We start from the raw sequence: 19,691 nt of genomic DNA, 5'->3' as shown, positions 1-19,691 counted from the left end.
GCCCGCCGCCTCCCCAGCCCCGCTTCGCCCTCGGCTCAGGGCCCGCACCCGTGATGCCGAGCCGAGCGTCCGGCCCTCCGACCCGCTGAAGAAACAGTAGCAGCTTGCTCGGGGCCGACGGAGACTGTGCGAGCGGATCGTGCTCGGCGGAGGCTTGGGCTGCGGAGCGCGGGGACTCCGGGGGGCGGGGGGGCGGGGAGGGACTGCTCTGTCCATGCCCGGGTGCCAGCCACGGCTTTGAAGGGTCTCCTTGCTCGGCCCCTTAGCAGCTCCGCCACGGACTCCAGGAGGCTTCGGGAGACGTCCTGGGGCTTCCCACCCGACCCCGATCGGACTTAAGAAGGTGATCGCTCCGCTCTCCCTTCCTCCTTCCCGCCTCCTTCCCCCCCACTTAACTTTTTGTCTCCACTCGCCCGCAGCTCCGTCCCCTCCGCGCAAACCCACCCGCGTCTGTGCCAACTGCCGGGGCATGGGCCCCCCAGCACGGCTCCTGGAGGCCTCGCGGCACTGCAAGATGTGAGAGGCCCGGGTCCGGCAGAGCCAGAGCTTCGGGAGAGGAGCTGATAGCCCCCAGCCTCCACACGCAAGCGAGGCGGCCGTGCGCACTGCGCCCCCGCGGTGCTGAGCGTCCCGGAGCGCCCAACCCTGGGCCGGAACGTTTAGCTGGCCGGAGGCGCGCCGCGGAGAGCAGGCTGTCATGCCCTATTGATCCCCCCGCCCCCCGCCAAGTATGTTTGGGCTGGACCAATTCGAGCCCCAGATCAACAGCAGGAACGCTGGCCAGGGCGAAAGGAACTTTAACGAGGCCGGACTAAGCATGAATGCCCACTTCAAGGCCCCGGCTTTCCACGCGGGGGGACCCCCTGGCCCCGTGGACCCTGCCATGAGCGCGCTGGGCGAGCCCCCGATCTTGAGCATGAACATGGAGCCTTACGGCTTCCACGCGCGTGGTCACTCGGAGTTGCACGCGGGGGGGCTGCAGGCACAGCCGGTGCACGGATTCTTTGGAGCCCAGCAGCCGCACCACGGCCACCCGGGAGGCCACCACCCCCATCAACATCACCCCCACTTTGGGGGCAACTTCGGCGGTCCGGACCCAGGGGCCTCATGCCTGCACGGGGGTCGCCTACTTGGCTACGGGGGCGCCGCCGCCGGCCTGGGCAGCCAGCCGCCCTTCGCTGAGGGTTATGACCACATGGCGGAGAGCCAGGGGCCCGAGAGCTTCGGCCCGCAGAGACCCGGGAACCTCCCGGACTTCCACAGTTCGGGCGCCTCGGGCCATGCGGTGCCTGCCCCATGCTTGCCGCTGGACCAGAGCCCTAACCGAGCCGCCTCCTTTCACGGCCTGCCCGCCTCCAGCGGCTCCGATTCCCACAGTCTGGAGCCCCGAAGGGTGGCGAACCAAGGAGCCGTCGACTCGCTGGAATACAATTACCCTGGCGAGGCGCCCTCGGGACATTTCGACATGTTTTCGCCCTCCGATTCCGAAGGGCAGCTGCCTCATTATGCGGCGGGTCGCCAGGTTCCCGGGGGCTCCTTCCCCGGTGCCTCGGCCATGCCCAGAGCTGCAGGCATGGTGGGCTTGTCCAAAATGCACGCCCAGCAGCAGCAGCAGCAGCAGCAGCAACAGCAGCAGCAGCAGCAGCAGCAGCAGCAACAGCAGCAGCAGCAGCAGCAGCAGCAGCAACAGCAGCAGCAGCAGCAGCAGCAGCAGCACGGCGTGTTCTTCGAGAGATTCGGCGGGGCCCGCAAGATGCCGGTGGGTTTGGAGCCGGGAGTAGGCTCCAGGCACCCGTTAATGCAGCCTCCCCAGCAGGCCCCGCCACCCCCTCAGCAGCAGCCCCCGCAGCAGCCGCAGCAGCCGCCGCCGCCGCCGCCGCAGCAGCCGCCGCCACCCGGGCTTCTGGTCCGACAAAATTCGTGCCCGCCGGCGCTCCCGCGGCCCCAGCAGGGCGAGGCGGGCACGCCCAGCGGCGGCCTGCAGGACGGGGGCCCCATGCTGCCCAGTCAGCACGCACAGTTCGAGTATCCCATCCACCGGCTGGAGAACCGGAGCATGCACCCTTATTCGGAGCCTGTGTTCAACATGCAGCACCCCCCTCCCCAGCAGGCGCCCAACCAGCGGCTGCAGCATTTCGACGCGCCCCCCTACATGAACGTGGCCAAGAGGCCGCGCTTTGACTTCCCGGGCAGCGCGGGAGTGGACCGCTGTGCTTCGTGGAACGGCAGCATGCCCAACGGCGCTTTGGACAACCACCTCTCGCCCTCCGCCTATTCGGGCCTCCCCGGCGAGTTCACGCCGCCCGTGCCCGACAGCTTTCCCTCAGGGCCACCCCTGCAGCATCCGGCCCCGGACCACCAGTCCCTGCAGCAGCAGCAACAGCAGCAGCAACAGCAGCAGCAGCAGCAACAGCAGCAGCGCCAAAACGCGGCCCTCATGATTAAGCAGATGGCGTCGCGGAATCAGCAGCAGCGGCTGCGCCAGCCGAACCTGGCTCAGCTAGGCCACCCCGGGGACGTGGGCCAGGGCGGCCTGGTACACAGTGGCCCGGTGGGCGGCTTGGCCCAGCCGAACTTTGAGCGCGAAAGCGCGGGCGCGGGGCGCCTGGGCACTTTCGAGCAGCAGGCGCCTCACTTGGCGCAGGAGAGCGCGTGGTTCCCAGGTCCGCACCCGCCGCCGGGTGACCTGCTGCCCCGCAGGCTGGGCGGCTCTGGCCTGCCGGCTGACTGCGGCCCGCACGACCCCGGCCTGGCGCCGCCCCCTCCCCCCGGCGGCTCCGGAGTGCTGTTCCGTGGCCCTCTGCAGGAGCCGCTGAGGATGCCCGGAGAGGGCCACGTGCCCGCGCTGCCCTCCCCCGGCCTGCAGTTCGGGGGCAGCCTGGCCGGCCTGGGCCAACTGCAGTCGCCCGGGGCTGGGGTGGGACTGCCCAGCGCTCCCTCCGAGCGCAGGCCCCCGCCGCCGGATTTCACAGCACCGGCGCTCGGGGGCCAGCCTGGCTTCCCGTTCAGCGCGGCGAACCGGCAGGCCACGCCACACAGCGGCCCTGGCGTGAACTCGCCCCCGAGCGCGGGCGGGGGCGGGGGAGGCACGGGCGGCGGCAGCGGAGGGGGCGCCTACCCGCCGCAGCCCGATTTCCAGCCCAGCCAGCGCACCTCGGCCAGTAAGCTGGGCGCGCTGTCGCTGGGCTCCTTCAACAAGCCCAGCTCCAAGGACAACCTGTTCGGCCAGAGCTGCCTGGCCGCACTCTCCACCGCCTGCCAGAACATGATCGCCAGCCTCGGGGCCCCCAACCTCAACGTGACCTTCAACAAGAAGAACCCGCCCGAGGGCAAGAGGAAACTGAGCCAGAACGAGACCGACGGCGCGGCTGTGGCCGGCAACCCGGGCTCGGATTACTTCCCGGGGGGGACCACCCCTGGGGCCCCAGGGCCTGGAGGCCCGTCGGGGACTAGTAACAGTGGCTCCAAAGCCTCGGGGCCGCCCAACCCGCCCGCCCAGGGGGACGGCACGAGCCTCTCCCCAAACTACACTCTGGAATCAACATCCGGGAACGACGGCAAGCCGGTCCCCGGGGGCGGCGGCCGGGGACGGGGTCGAAGAAAAAGGGACAGTGGTCACGTGAGCCCCGGGACCTTCTTCGACAAGTACTCGGCCGCGCCAGACAGCGGGGGCGCGCCTGGGGTGAGCCCAGGGCAGCAGCAGGCGCCAGGCTCAGCCGTCGGGGGAAGCTCCACGAGCGAGGCTCGCGGGGCTCCTACGCCTCACGAGAAAGCGCTCACGTCGCCGTCGTGGGGGAAGGGGGCCGAGTTGCTCCTGGGGGACCAGTCGGACCTCATGGCTTCCCTGGACGGCGGGGCCAAGTCGGACGGGAGTTCCCCGCACGTGGGCGAGTTTGCCTCGGACGAGGTGAGCACGAGCTACGCCAACGAGGACGAGGTGTCGTCCAGCTCCGACAACCCCCCAGCCCTGGCCAAAGCGAGTAGGAGCCCCCTGGTGACAGGCTCGCCCAAACTCCCTCCCCGTGGGGTGGGCGCTGGGGAACACGGACCTAAGGCGCCCCCGCCCCCGCTCGGCCTGGGCATCATGTCTACCTCTACCTCCACCCCTGACAGCTACGGCGGGGGCGCGGGCCATCCCGGCACGCCGGGCCTGGAGCAGGTCCGGACCCCCACGAGCAGCAGCGGTGCGCCACCCCCCGACGAGATCCACCCCCTGGAGATCCTCCAGGCGCAGATCCAGCTACAGAGGCAGCAGTTCAGCATCTCCGAGGACCAGCCCCTGGGGCTCAAGGGTGGCAAGAAGGGGGAGTGCGCCGTTGGGTCCTCGGGCGCGCAGAATGGCGACAGCGAGCTGGGCAGCTGCTGCTCCGAGGCGGTCAAGAGCGCCATGAGCACCATCGACCTGGACTCCCTGATGGCAGAGCACAGCGCCACCTGGTACATGCCCGCTGACAAGGCCTTGGCGGACGGCGCGGACGACGACAAGACGCTGGCACCTTGGGAGAAGGCCAAACCCCAGAACCCCAACAGCAAAGAAGGTATATGCGCTTGTTCCCTCCTCGGCTCCCCCAGACCCGTCCCCACCCCCCACTGCAGGCCTCAGCCTCCACCTTGAATGCTCCATCGAAGGGGACCATCCTTTGGGGCTGAGGAGGGCACAGGGCCCTCGTAGTGCCCAGCCCGGGGCTGGATACCCTTCCTTTGGGTACAGCAAGGGCTCTGTGGGCAGACCCCCCACTTGCCCCTCCCCCCAACCTCCAGGCGCTGCTGGGTAGATTCTAGGTACACACTCACATGGGGACTCAGATGGCAGCCCTTTGGGGATTATCTTAAAGTCCCTTCACCAACTTTTAGCTGAGCTGCTCGGTGGTGCTCAGACCACTAGGCAGGCCCCTTTCCTTTCACACCAAGACCCCTCCTCACCCTCCTCATTTGGGCCGCTTCTACTTTGTAGGAATTGCGTGCCTCTCCCCTGCCCCCCCCCCTTCCTGGTAGGATACCTGGGAAGTTGTGTTAATACCTTCCCACCTTTTCCTAGTCACCCAGAGCCTCCAGCTTGAGGCTGTGTATGCCAGCATCTTTAGGGGAAAAAAAAAAAGTTACCAGAGCTGGCGTCAGCAGCATCACTCAGAGGCAACGCCTAATTTGACATTTGTTCCTAATGAATAGCTGTTTTGTCTCTTCTTAACTATTAGAGTTGCATTAGAAACCTGGAGACCTGTCTGGTGGTGGGAGGCAGGCCCGCTTTCCCTGGGCATCTCCTTGACATTTGGTTGGGGGGGGGGTGCTGGGGCCGGGGTGGGGTCTGCTTGGCTCAGCCAGGGCATCATTTGTGTAGGGGGGATGTGGGTATATATTCTTAAGACACAAAGGACCCGCGTTTGTCAATATCTCTCCAGGCTTTGGTGACAGATGTCTGGTCCCAGCTCGTGTTTGCAATCTGAGCGCAGCCTCCCCACCAGGCCCGGGGTTGGAGGGGGGTGGGGTGGGGACTTTAAGGTGGGTGGGGTGGGGGTTAGTAAATGGACCTCCACTGCAGTTAAAGTACTAACAGGTTTGTTTTGTTTTGTTTTGTTTTGTTTTGTTTTGAACCAAAAGAGGACCGGACTGCAGTAGATAATCATTTTGTTTTAATGAGGCCTTCCCGCTCCCCCCCCCCCCCACAGATAATTGCTTCTTAAAATTAGGTAACATCCTCATTCCCTCTCCCCCCATCCGCACTTTTTCTTTTAAGCCCCAGTTGCCTCTCCTGGGTTTCACCAGGCCCAATATTACTGTGGAGGCCGGGCCAGCCGCTGCCGATAGAACCCTCTGCCTTTAAAAGCCGCGGCCCCAGATTCTTGCTCTCTCTTAGAGTTCTCTTCCTCGGTGTTGGTGTGCCTGGTCCTCCCGACCCTGGGTTTAAGGTGGCCGGCAGGTTTTAGGAGGGACAGGGGGAGGGGAAGCGCGTGCAGAGTTGGGTGGCTCGGGGAACTCGGGGCTTTCACCGCGCCGTCCCGGGGAGCTTTCCCGCTTAGGTTTTTCTAATTCATGAATGCGGCCTCGCGGCTTTTCTCTTTGTTCGCCTCCTGCCCAGCCCGGGACGCCGCTCTCTCATTTGAAGCTGGGTGTTTAGCATGCACAGCAGACGCCGAGGCTAGCATCAGCATTCTCCAGGCTTCTCCTAGGCAAGGCCATAAATTGGTTAGTTTGGGACCCTCCGCTTCTGCTCCCTGTTTCTTCCCCCCTTCCTTTTTAAAATGGAGTTGGACACCGCACCCTGCATGCCCAGGGCCGCCTCCCCCACCCACCCCCGTCTCTTTTATTTTCTTGTACACAACATCTCGATCCTACCTCCCGATGGATGGATCGATAGCTGGTTAGCACAAATCCCAGCCCCTGTCACTTCTACCTGGCTGGGCCTGGCTGCCCCTCCCCCTCCCCGGCCTCCCCTCCCCCCTCTCCCAGTAATTAAGAACATATTGGCCAAAATAGGGGTGAGAAAAGTTTTTTAAAAACCCCTGATTCTGAGAATTAGTGAAGAAAAACCAGTAGCTGGTGGCCTTTGAGTCTTCTGAAGGGCCTCCAGTAGACTAGGAGAAGAGGAATTGAGTGGTTTTAAGATTTTTTTTTTTTTAAGGTGTCACAGAGCCCTCTCTTCCCAGCCCAACTAATCTTCCTTTCCAGGAAAAAAAAAAAAAAAAGAAAAAAAAAAAAGAATGCGGGCTGTGCACGAAGAAATGTCACTAAAGATACGTTTTGTTTTGTTTGTTTCATTATCACAGTCAGAGGAGCGAAAATATTTTTTTGGAAACAGATGCTAGGCACTTTAGGGTTGATTTCCCCTGTAAGCTAACCGCAGCCCTCCCCTGCACGCGGAGGGGGACTTCCTTCAGGGACCGGGCTGCGGGGCTGGCCTCCTTAGCAGCATAGGCAGGGACAGCCACTTGACCTCCTTTGTTTTCCACTCTGTGATGTGGGAAGGACAGTTTCCTAGATAAAGCCCCGAATTGAGGTCACTCGCAGCTTCTGCAGCCTTGGGGCTGCTAGTTAAGGCTTTATAAGGTATCTGCATCTGATTCCTGCTCCCTTACTGGTAGTAAATAAGGATGATTAAACTTTTCATTATGATAACACCCTGTGGCTCCATCTGCACATGCTGTATAAATAGGTACACAGAGCCTTCAACAGGCCCCCGAGTCCCCTGGCTGGAAATCCGAGTGAAGTGTGCCACTTCAAAATAGAGTCGAAGAAGAATTTTTAAAGTAAAACGTTCTGCTTCCCCTTAAACACATGCCTGTGGGCCCCGTCAGCCGTGAGGCAGGGTGTCCGGCAGCTTTGAATATACCTTCTGGAGGTTCCGGCCCCCGGCAAAGACCTTCCCTGCCACCCCCTCTCGGGCAAAGCCCGTTTTGGTAATGATATTTTATTTTGTCACGCCGTAAAACACGCCAGTACTAATGTGATTAAATATTAACACCGTTTCTGAAATTCTTCGCTCCGATGACAAAATGCTCGTCGGTATTTAACGAAATGATCTGTGCTGGGATTGGAGAGGACGAATAAGTCTTCAGAACTGCACAAGCCGTGGAGTCAGTGGGACGTGCCCAGATTGTCTTATGGGGTCTAGATGTCCTTCAGAGGGGAGGGAACCCAAGTGGCCAGTTGTAGTTCTGGCAAAGTCCAGGCCAGGATCACGTGTGATTAGGATTTTTTTTTTTTCTACCAGGTAAGCGAGCTTCTCCAAATGACGCTTCTCCCGACTTCTTCACCCGCCAAACAACTTTTATAATAATGAAACTCTGCATCTCATCTTGAGGTTCTGTTTGCACAAAGTTGGGGTGGGGGAAGGGTGAGGTTGTGCAGAGGGGCGGGGGGGGGGGGGGAAGAGAAAAAAAGCCAGCTTGAGTTCGGGACCTATTCAGACATCTGTTATATCAGTGAGGATTACATGAATTTGAGACTAGTTTGCAACATCGTCTACCTATCCTTGTAATAGGTGTGTGGCTATTGGAGGAATTCCAAAACAGAGGAGGAGGGGAAAAAAAAAAGCCCCGAGAGATTGCAGATAAAGGGAATTAAGTCTGAAAAAAGTACGTTCACCCCCTCCAGGCCCTGAAACGATTTTCAAAACTTGAGTTAACCGTATTCTGTGATAAGTGTATCCCTGCCAAACTTCCACTCCGTTGCTTGCTCTCTGTCCTGAAATCCGGAGTCGTCTCGAAACGTTCCTTCACACACACTGAAATAGGAGAGGGCTTCATGTATGCTCGTGCATGCAATCCTGCCCTTTTTGGAAGTATGATCTTTTTACAGTGATGCGGGAGAAATTTTTGGAATTTCATGCTTCTCTCAGCGTGCCGGTCGGACAGCAGTAAGCAGGGCTGAGAAATAGTAGGCAGGCAGGATCTGGACACTGAGTTTTCTTAGACACGGAGCAGGCTGGGGCGGGGGGGAGGAGGGAGGTCCTAGGGCTGTTTCCTGAGTCGTTTCCCCCACTGCCCACAGCGTGGAGAGAATTTTCTAGGCTCACTCAGGCTTGTTTGGGGAAGGCAAGGCTCCTTGCCTTCCCATTTCCCTGCGAAATCACCCAGCACGGGTTGCATGCCTTCATGTGACTTTTGCGCCTCCGGAAGATGTAACCCAAAACTTCGCAGGTGTTAATCAGGGGTAATGTAAACAGATAGGAGCCCCCTTTGTGCAGCTGACTTTCCAGCCAGCTTGCTCCCCGGCTAGTCCGGGACATTCTACTACTGTTCTTTGGTGCTTGTTTAATATTTCATGGCTGTAATAAACCTGTCTTCTCTGCCCGCCTCCCGACATAAAACCCCAACATAGCACACACATCTGCAATTATGCATTTCTACTAAATATTAATAAAGGACAAGGATTTTTTAAGGGTTTGAAGCTTATCGGTGTTGGACTTGCTGTGGTTTCCACCGCTGGGTTTTTCTGGCTGTTTTGATTTGAAATAGCCACTGCCTTCCGATCTATACCAGAGACCTCTGTTCTGTTTCCATGTGTGTATCTGTACCTGTGAGTGTATAAATGTATACGGTTTTTGTAGACTGAAGGGTTTTCCTCAAGGATAGCTTTCTTTAATATAAATTCATTTAGATTTCTTGTGAGGCCCTTCAGACCGGAAGTAAGGGACTGTTGAACTGTACTTCTATTTTATTGAAGTTTCTAGGAAGGGAGCGAGGGCTGGTTAATCTAATATCTCTTTCTAGCAATGAAATTCTATGATTCCTGATACGATTTTGTTTGCCTGACAGAGGTATTTAAATTTCCACACAGAGTCTTAATAGGCCCTGAAAATCTTAATAGGTCCTGAAAAATAGATCCTGCCCTCGCCAAGAAGTTACTTGATACTCTCTGCTGATATAAAATATACATCTTTAATAAACAGTCCGGGAGGACCAGGTGAAATTAGAGGAGGGGAATTTCTTCCTACTCTGGCAGGACAAACTTGAGTGTGTCCTCGGGATTTTTCACAGGCTCTCCTGAACCCACTCCACGCTGGAAGATTTAGCAAAATCACCTTTTTCTCCGCTTGGCCGACAATCACGTAGGGTCGTGTTCTCTGCCCCGGGAGTGATCTGCTTTGCCAAAGGCATTCAGGAGATAAAGACTCCTAGTAAGGAACACTGTATTTACCTCTGTTTGGTTAATTTTAGGGAATAAAAAGCTATAGCTTTTATGTCACAGGATCAGATGTCCGGGGACGGGGAGTGTGCGGGGGGCCAGTAGGCCTCCCAGCAAATTGCAGCATAAACCCCCAAACCTTCTGGTGTCGGAGGGGACCTGGGTCTGTCTGGCGGGGATGGAGGGAGGGCAGGCCCTGTCACCAGTGGGGGTACCTCTGTCCTTCCGTCTCTGTCCCCATTTGTTCCAGCCAAATATTCACCGGCTTCATCATTTTGACTCAAGTCGGGATTGTGACTTGCCGAGCGGTGTGTTTGTTTTAGGACGGTGTCTATTTTTAGGCCCGACTTGGGTGGACAGATTTGAGTGTGGGTTTTGATTGCTGGTGGCGGAGATGTTGGTATATACATGAGTGCGTGATTGAGAAGAGAGACATTTGGTGGAAAATTTTCAAGTTTCCTCACCTTCTCGGACACACGGAAGCCGAAGGAAGTGGTCTGGGGGCCGGCTCGAAAGAGCGTGGCGAGGTGGGTGTCGGGTCTGGGCCTGCCTGTGGCCCATGAGAGGAAAGCAAGGCCCCGTGCAATTCAACATGTAAAGGAGCCCCCCCCCTTTCCTTCCCCCACGCGCCCCCCCCCCCAGCACACGCACATATACATATGCATGGCCAAGTGTATCTCCATCAAATCATCCAGCCACTCCAGTTTTCCCTTAATCTGCTTTCCCAAGGCAAGTGGACAAAGTTGCTAAACCTTCAGTCTCAATGGCGTCAGCTGACAGGTTCTGATTCTGTAAAGGACTGAATGAGCACAAGTCCTAAAAATAGACGGAGGATTTTGAAGATCCTAATTATGAAATCTCGGCCTCCCAGGCCTCCTGGGCTGTGGGTGACTTTGATCTGGAGTATTTCGGTAGCAGACGCACATCGCCCCTTGCTGGGTTGTGTGCGTGAGTGTGTGTGTGTGGAGGTGTCTGTCTGGCTGCGTTCAGCTAACCCCACTCTCCAGCCGGGAGACGAATCTTTGAATCAGTGCCCACCACCCACCCCCCTCCCCCTCCCAGTTGTGGGAAGCGGACGCTGCTTCTCATTTATGGAAATTCCTCTCCTTTATTGTAATCTTTTGGTACCAACGTGGAGGAGACGACGCTGGGCTTTCGAATTAGTCACGGCCTTGCCTTCGGGGACCCTCTGTGTCTCGATGCACGACGGCTCAGCTGACCGTCCCCAACTCCACGCCACGCGGGCCCTGAGGAACTGCAGGGGACCCAAAGGAAGAGATGATTTGGGGACCCCGGCACATTGTGCCCGATTGGGTTGCCCAGCGAGGAGGTGGCCCTGATCGTGTTCTGCCGCCTTGCCACGGCATGACAGCAGGCAGGGACACACGGCCCCAGCAGGGCAACCGGTTACCTCAGGGTGTGAGTGAGGAGGGACGGTTGAGGGACGGCATTCTCACGGGGTACAATCCTTACAGGACGCCGAGGCCCGCTTTGTCTGCTGGCCTGCATTTTAATCAGCGGCCTCCAAGGTTTGGGAAGCAGATGAAGGGTCTGCTCCCAACATGGTGTTTGCCGAGAAAGGACACAGGAGAGGAAGCAGGGAAGAAACTGCTACGGGTCCCCCCTCCCCCGTACCTTGAAATCTGAGGGGCTCTTTCGGGTTCTTGATGGCTTTGAGCTTTGGTCCGACGAGGCCACATTGGACTGGCAGCCCGCCCCCCGCCCCCGGCTCCCGTACCTACTGAGTGGGAGTCCGTCCTAGCTATGATGTCCCAAATTCTCATTCTCCCTCTTGGCTGAGAAAACAGGTAGGTTTTCATAATCACCGCTTCCTTGCAAAGCTGGATCCGAGGGAGAACTTTATAGCGATCATGTGCGTAATCCTTTCACGATTTATCCATCATCGTACGGACCCAAATGCCCTTTTAAACATAAAAGCAATTGAGTTTAACAGTTTGGAGGTCTGAGTGTATTCGCAGTAACCGATTGGCTCTCTCTGAAGGCGCATCTGAGGTGGAATAGGTTTGTCCCCCAAAAGGGGAAGACCCTCAACGAACACCCTAACACAGGCTCCCCTTGTGACCAAGCAGGTTGGTGGTGTTCTGCTCTTTAAAGCTCAGCGGTCCAGAGACCTCAGCCTAATGGCTGGTGGGATCCACTGGCCGACCCTGAAGCCTCGGTCTCTGTCTCCTTTCCCACCTTCTCCCTCTCTGTGCAAGATCTTGGGCTCCTCGTGAAGTGTTTGGCCCTGGGATCCCCAACCTTTCAGCGGCCCCTGGCTTTCGGGGTTGCAGGCTGACCTATCTGTGCCAGTGTTTGGTTTTGCCTTAGGAAATGTGTCAGAGAGTGGTTCAGGGAGACAGGGAGACCCTTTGGCAGAGACCTATTTGGGGCCCATTGCTGTGGACTTCTTTGGGAAGTTGAGTGCTTTAAAGACCGCCCCCCTCCTCCTCACCGCCACCGCCCCGGGAGGGAGGGAACCAGGTCTTGCTTTTATCCTGCATGTCTCAAAAAAAAACAAAAAACAAAAACCAAAAAAACCCCCAAAACGATCTCCACGGTTAGTCACAAATAGACGGCGATTGTCAGACTTTGGAGGAAGCGTGGACTAACTTTGGTCCTGAGGCACTCGGTGGCCCCTGTCTCCCCCATTTCCCCCTGCCGGCAGCCGGTCTGGTGAGAACCGAGTGGCTCGTAGATCGTAGATCGATTCTGAGGATTTAAAATTAGGTTTCCCTTTTTCTCGCTGGTAATAATTTAACAAGTGTCGGGGCACCAAGATTTAATTTGATCATAAAGGTTGGGTCCAGAGGGTCTCTGGGCCAACACAGGCTCGTGCCTTTCTGACGCAGCTGGCTTTGCCTGGCGTGCCCCGGAGTTGAGCGAGGGCCCCAGTGTGGTGTCCCTGCTTGTATTTGGGAGCTCCTGGAACGTGAGGTGACAGTTAATGAGTGAACCCCTCCACTTGCACACACATGCGCACGGGCACACACACACACACACACACACACACACACACACGCACACACATATCCATTGCTCCTTGTGCTTCCAGTCATCCAGGGCAGGGTAGGGTGTCAAAAAGATATGACCCTTTTCAGTTACCGTGGAGCAGTGTTTTCAAACGCCCTTGGATCTTGGAACACAAGCATTGTCGAATGATTGGCAACGACCACCAGGAGTAAAATACTTCTGAGGGACCATCTTATGATCAGAGAGGGGGCGGGGAGTCCGAAGAAAACATAGCCTGCTTTGAAATCTCCTAAGCTCAGCCTTCCTGCGAAAGCGAGGGTTGGTTGGGAACTCACAGAGAAGTAAGTGGGTGCTGCCCTGTCTGCGTGGGCTGTCGGAAGAGTCCTTTTGCAAATGTTAGGACCCGAGAGGCCTGATATGTATATCCTTGCTCTCTTTGCCTAGGAGTTGGAAGTCGAGAGAAAAACATCCCTCGGTGGGAAGCCTGGATGGAGGTTGGGGTGCGGTTGATTTTCTCAGAGAGGGTAGTTAGACGGGTGGGTGGAGCGGGGAGAAGTGGGTCCATACGAGTCGAAATGTTATTTACCGATACTTGGGATTCAGGAGTGCAGAATAATTTGTCAGTGTGGAAGTCATTCCCAGAACACTTCCTGGGTGAGTCTGGGGGTGACCGAATTGCTCGGGGGCTGTCGTTGGCCATCACGAAAGCACACAAAGTTCCTGGTTTGAGCCTCCACATGGACCCAGGTTTTGGGGGAGAATCTAGATGTGGAGGGATCCAGCACGGGACTGGTGACCGAAATGGTGGGTCTCTTAGCAATCAGAGCCCGGTTTTGGTTAGGGAGTGGCTGAGGCAGGCGCACGGGGGTGGGGGGCAGAGGACGAAGACCCAGACAGACACTGGGTGGGTCAAGCCCTTGTAAAGTGCCTGTGGCCACCTTCTGCAGAGGAGTTGACCCCATGTGGCCCCCTATAGATGCACGGAGTTTCGCAGAGGGGCCTGGACCTTTCCATTAAAGAGGGACGATGGGGGTGGGGAAAAAGGAGTGACCTCTCCCCTCGTGACCCCATAAGGTGACCACTGAGGCTTTCTTCCCAGCACCCAGCCCCTTTGGGGATAACCTTGCCTTTCACAGACCTCGCAGGCAGGCCCCAACTGCCTGGAAACGCAGGCAGCGCCCTCCTACACAATGTATATTTTTTTTCCTTTTTCTGAATGGTAGGCAAAAAGGGAAGACAAGTCAGTTGATGAATTCAGCAGGAGGAAGATTTCCCTGACTCCAGATAAGCCAAGTGGGGAAAGGAGCCGCAGAGATTCGGGTCTCCTTTTTCTTCCTCTTCCGGAGGGAGACCCACGGTCCAGCCATCAGCAGCCTTTAATGCTTTTGTAGCAAGGCCTAATTGGCTCAAAACAAATTGACCATTTTCGTCCCCTGCAATGTAACTTTTGGTGGTTGTTTAGTATTTGAGGGAACGGAGGCTGTAGACCAAAATTTGGCTTTTTTAAACACGAGCAATTTCACGATCCTTATGCCGTGACTATTTCTAAATTGTCTGGGCATAAAGCTTTGGATGCCTTTTGCCGGTTTCTGCTTGTGCACACGCACACACACACACACACACACACACACACACAGGCCTGAGAAGTCTTAATAAGAAATGAACAAATAAATGGTTTTTTTCCCCCCAAGAAGAAGCTCATACAAAGTTTTGGCTCCTTTCAGTTTTAAGTAGAGGCTTACTGATCTCCGTGTGGTCAATTTTTGCCGAATTTGTAATCCTGTCAGGCCTCCGGGAGAGGCATGATTAATTTACTTGTACATTTCACTATTTTGGGTCGGTTTAGTTAATAAGCATTTATTTTGTGCTCAGTGTGGAAAGCATTTTGCTGGGATTATAATTGTGGGGGCGCGTGCGCGGGGGCCCCGCTCCCCAAGACGGAGCAGAGAACCCCGGTTGCAATTCCCACCACCTCCCCAGGATAGGAAGAGAGGGCGAGTGGCCCGTTCAGCCATCACTTGTGGGGTGGTGGGGAGCGGAGGGAGAAAAAGCCCAGTTGTCCAGCAAACCCAGCCTCCCGGAGCCTTGGAGACACGGGTTTCCTCCTGGTGCCTTGGTCCCTGGAAAGTTTTCGAGCATTACTTCTGTTAATTGCCTGGGAGCTGAGTCCTGCCACGGAGAAGACTGACGAATCGTAAACCTTTTTGGAGCGCCCTCCATGCTGCTTCCTTGACAAATGGAGCTGCTGGGGGTGTGCGCGCGCGTAACTTTTGGAGAAATGCATGGCTTGACTTCCAAAGAAGGAAGAAAAAGTATGCATGAGTCTCAAAAGCTGGGACAAGGCAAAACAGAGCCAAACAGCCCTCAGCTTTGGCCTTTCTGATCACTTGAGTCTCAGAAGGGGAGCGTGTGTCCTCTTGATGGTGAGGGCTCTTCGGCAGGGCGGCTCGGGGTACCCCCCTCTTCCTCCCTGGGCTCCCCGCAGCTTTCCCGGCTCTCTGCTTCCAGATGATGGGTTAAAATTCCACTTCCCTTGTTATTTGTTTTTTAAAAGACGGGTTTCGGCCATCACAGTTTTAGAGCGAATGATTTCCTGCCCCCCCCCCTCCCCGGCCAAGACCCCATTTGCTTAATTCCTTGTACATTGGTTTCCACCGAGGGCCTTGCCTTTGCGGCACGAGGGCAGGACAGGAGTATTTTCGGCGTGGAGCCAGCCCGAAATGAACCTGAGTCACCGAGGAAACAGGCATTTGGAGAGATGAGGATACAATTTCTTTTTTTATGTGGGCCCGTTAAAGTCTAATGGACATTGGTGCCTGGCCTTAAATTTGGAGAGGGTCTTTATCTAACCCTTAAAACTGGAGTCGTTTCCTGTAATTACGACACCCCAGGCTAGACCACTAAATCTTCCAGAAGCTCATCTGGAAGATGGTGGTGGGAGGGGGTGGGAGGGATGGAGGGGCACACCTGTTACCTGTATCAGCTATAATTATGCCATTTCTGGACTCCTGCTTTGAAAGGAAGAATTTATGGACCCAGCAAAGCCGGAAGAGAGCGGCCCGAGGCGTTCTGGCTCCTGGCAGTGAAATCACAGCCACCGCCCCGCCACCCCCCAGCTCCGTGCCCATCACAGTCCCTACATCTCTTTAATGAATTAATTTAGCTCCCCGACATTTGGTATTAAGTAAGTAGCTATTTTGGGAATCCAAGAGAGAAAGAACTGGAAGACTTTTTTTTTTTTTTTTAACTGTTTGGAAAAAAGAAAAAGTATTGCATTTTGAAGTTGGGGACGCCTGAACATCCAGGCACGCTGGTGTGGAGGAGGACACGTTTGGTGGGACGTGGCAGGACGTGGCAAAGAGGACTGGCCCCGTCCCTGCTCTGTTTTGCTTTCCTACGCGGGGTTTTTTTCCGTTGTTAAGAACGAAGGAGGCCACAACCCCCGAACTCCATGCATTTTGTTTGGAAGCATTGTTTAGATTACTCTCGCTTTTCAAATTGAGAGGAACTTAGTTTAATGGGAAAATAGCAGTATTACTCTCTTGGCGTGTTTGCTTTAGCGTTTAAAAATAGTTTGTTTTCATATCCTGAATTTCATCCTTTCCTTGTTTGCTCGTCTGATGGAAACCCGTGAGAGTGTGTGCGTATGTGAGCGCGTGTGTGTGTGCACGCGTGTGTGTGTGCGTGTGTGTGCCTGACACCAGCACACACATCTCTACACACGCAGCCACGCAAATGGTTGCAATCGTGCAGCCAAAGACCCGTTGTGATTTTACAGCTGCCTAAAGGGACCCGGAGCATTTGCTTTTAACTTAAACCATCTTGTCCCCTCTCTCCCCCACCGTCACCCCACTCCTAACCACCGCCCCCCGCCCTCGGTCTCCCTCAGCAATATTTATTTCTTCCTTAAAAAGGGACTGCCAGGCCTGTTTGCTAAGGTCCCTGTTGGAATAGATTTTCAGGGGTTATGTATTAAATGTGTTTGAGGGTGATTTCAGCCCTCAGCCTGGTTGTCCCAGTACTAATGGTAGCAGGGACCTATTAGAGAGAGGCAAAGAATATTGTAAATGGCTTATGCAGAAAAACCATTTAGATAAAAATGCAATTTTCCCTTCTGCATAGAGTGCGAAGAATTAATAGCACATTCTTTCTAAATGGGTATTTTTATATTATATTTTCCTCCTAATGAAATTCTTTTCCCAAACAGGGGTATGTTTCATTTTAAACTTTAGAGTAAAATTGATCTGTTTTTAAGCCTGCAAAAAAAACTGGTGTCCCGGATTTCAGGAGGCCCCTTCCCTGCTCCCCCTGCACCCAGGATTTTTTGAAGTTAGGTCATGCAGGAGGATGGAGAGAAACGGTGGTTCTGTCACAGGGAGAAGGGCTGGGTTTGCTCACATTTTTTTTTCCTTCCTTCTTCCTGGGGTGGGTTTTGGGGGGCGGTGTTTGGTGGTTTCCACAAGTACGGAAACTGGTCTTGAAATTCGAGCTGTTCGTGCCGGGCACCCCTCGCCCCCTTACTGCCCTCCCCCCTCCTCCCCTCCCCTGGGGAAGTTCCCCAGCATCCTGTCTCCCTGACTCGCAGGTGCCCACTCTCTGCTCCCCAGTATGTGGGGGCTGTGCGAGAGGATGCTCTTAGCCCCCGAGCACACGCTGAGGAGGGGTCCTGTGGGCCAGCTCTCTGCCAGGGCCTGTGTGGCCGGTTTGGGGGTGGAGTGAAAATTCAGACCTTCTTAGAAGGCCTGCTTCATGCATTCCAGCAGAAGCTTGCGGCGGCCTCGTTGCGGAAAGTCTTTGAGAGCTTATGGTTCTGGCTGCCATCGGCTGGTGTCTGGTGACCCAGTTTTTCCTGCCCGGGTGTGCATGTGTGGAGATACTGTGTGGACTTGTGTTGGCAACTTAGACGTGCGGTGTCGCGATAGGTGAACATCTTAAAACACGCGCTTGTAGTTTTCACTGTTGAAACAGCGCTGAGGGGGCGCCTGGGTGGCTCAGTCGGTTGAGCATCCGACACTCGATTTCGGCTCACGGTTCTGTGGGTTCGAGCCCCGCATCGTGCCCTGCGCTGACAGTGCGGAGCCTGCATGGGGTTCTCTCTCTCCCTCTCTCTCTGCCTCTCCCTGGCGCGCTCTCTCTCTCTCTCTCTCTCAAAATAAATAAGCTTAACAAAATAATAAAAAAAGAAACAGCGCTAAGGGAAACATTGAGGTAAGATTTTAGACTGGGGAAAGGACTTCTTCCAGTTTTGGGCCCCTTCTCCCAGCCTTTGCCAGCTGAGATAGCCAAGGCCCAGAGAGGGCAAGCAACCTGGCCATGGTCACACAGCACAGCTGCAGAATAAGGATTGGGCTACAGCTAACCCTTGGCCTTGGCCTTGCCTTACTAGCTCTTGACCTCCTGATTTTGCCTGGCTAGGCCTTGTGTCGACTAGGGCTGGGGACCTCTGAAACCGGAAGTCTCTAGAACTTCTGTAGACAGCACTGTGACACATATTCCCGATGACAGCGACACTTCCTCCCTTTCCTCTTACGGAGGTAGGTGTCGTTTAGGAGACAATTCCTGACCTTGGGGAAGCCGCAGTAGCACTAGATCCCGCCAGACGAGCGGTCTGGGTCTCGGGCCTGGTGCTTTGACTCTTCTGAGCTGTGTGACCGTAGCCACCTTTTAGTGCTTTTAGCTTGGTTTCCTCCGAACATTGAGCAAAGCGAAAAAAGTAGTCCCTACCTCCTAGAAGTGTTGTGCGAGCTAAATCAGACGACTTTAGCTGAATAAGGCTAAATAGGGTGATCATAATGATGTGGTTAAGCACACAGGCTCTGGAGCCCGACTCCTTGGGTTCAAACTCCAGCAGCTCCCATTTCCTGGCTGTGTGACCTTGGTAGGCTGCTTAACCTCTCTGTGCCTCCGTTTCCTAATGGGCGAAAGGGGACACCAATCATTCCTATCTCACGGGGCTGGGAGATTCGGCGAGTTAATATATACACGAGCAGATACTCAGAAGACTGCCTGTCACAAAGGAGGCACTGTGCCAGCACACAGCTTTTATTGACCGCCTACTGTATGCCAGATGTTTCATATGCACGATGCTCGGATGTCCAGCTTGGTGTTGCTGCTGTTGTTTTTGTCCCATCTTGGGGACGAGACGACGAGTCACAGAGAGGCCGTGTGTGTGACTTGCCCTCTGCCATCACGTGGTGCAGGCTGGAGGGCACCCAGCCCCGGCTGTGCATCTGGTGCTTAGCACGGGGCCGGCCCCTGGGGACGTGCTGAGTAAATGTTGCAGGGTCCTTGGGCACGGCTGGGCTGGGACTCCCTGCTCCCGCAGCGACGATCTCGGGCCTCGTTGCCGGACCCTCTCCTTGTGTGGGGCGGTCAGACCCCCGTGGACCGCGGCGGGCTGGTCCCCGCCTGGTGCGGTCAGCCGCGGTCAGGCACGGGCTGCTGGCGGTAGGAGAGCAGCGCTGTGGTATTTTTCTTCCTCCTGACGGCTCTCCCCGGGCGCTGAAGGAACAGTTCCCTGATATGCGTGAGTAATGGTCAGCCTTCTCATTGAAGGAATTCATGAGACGAGCCGGTCCCCGGCCTCCGAGCACTTTGCCAGGAGCCTGCGCCAGCCATAAACAATTTGAGAGCTGGCGATAAAATATTAAACCCTTGTGTCTGGCACCTCAGGTGGGGACTCGGGAGCCTGGCAGACTTGGGCTGAATAGAGAGAGAGAGAGAGAGAGAGAGCGAGCGAGCACGTTGGAGAGTGCGGGAACAGCCCTGCCCCAGAGCGAGGGTGCGAGAGCTGGCTGTCGAGGCCTGAGTTCGAATCCCAGACCCGCTGCTGGTGCGCGGTGTGACCTCGGGCAGGCGGTTTGCCTCTGTGAGCCTCAGTTTCCTCACCTGGCACACGTGTGTAATCCCTTTGCCCCTCTGTTAAGATGGTTGCAGTGGGGGTCAATGAGCCCTGTGCCCTGCGGGGAAGGTGAGCAGCGGGGGGGGGGGGGGGAGGTTGGTGAGAGCAAAGGCTTTGGAATCAACTGGAGGGGAGTCACTCTCTGTTCCCACATTGGTCAGGTCATGGTGCCTCCCCCAGCCTCAGTGGCCTC

At 56.1% G+C, this 19,691-nt stretch overlaps 1 protein-coding gene across 1 annotated transcript in view; it reads left to right on the top strand.

Moving 5' to 3' along the window:
- Window positions 1-643: 643 nt before the first annotated feature.
- The window catches only part of MN1 (MN1 proto-oncogene, transcriptional regulator), a 44,230-nt gene continuing 25,182 nt past the window's right edge, over window positions 644-19,691 (top strand). The window contains exon 1 of the mRNA XM_030292265.1: window positions 644-4,538. Coding sequence (XP_030148125.1) covers window positions 731-4,538 — 3,808 coding nt within the window. The 5' untranslated portion in view covers window positions 644-730. The remainder of the gene's footprint in view (window positions 4,539-19,691) is intronic.

The sequence above is a fragment of the Lynx canadensis genome, chromosome D3 (genome assembly GCF_007474595.2).
Source record: "Lynx canadensis isolate LIC74 chromosome D3, mLynCan4.pri.v2, whole genome shotgun sequence".
NCBI lineage: Eukaryota > Metazoa > Chordata > Mammalia > Carnivora > Felidae > Lynx > Lynx canadensis.
The sequence above is the reverse complement of the archived record's forward strand: the minus strand, read 5'-3'. Positions and strand labels throughout refer to the sequence as shown.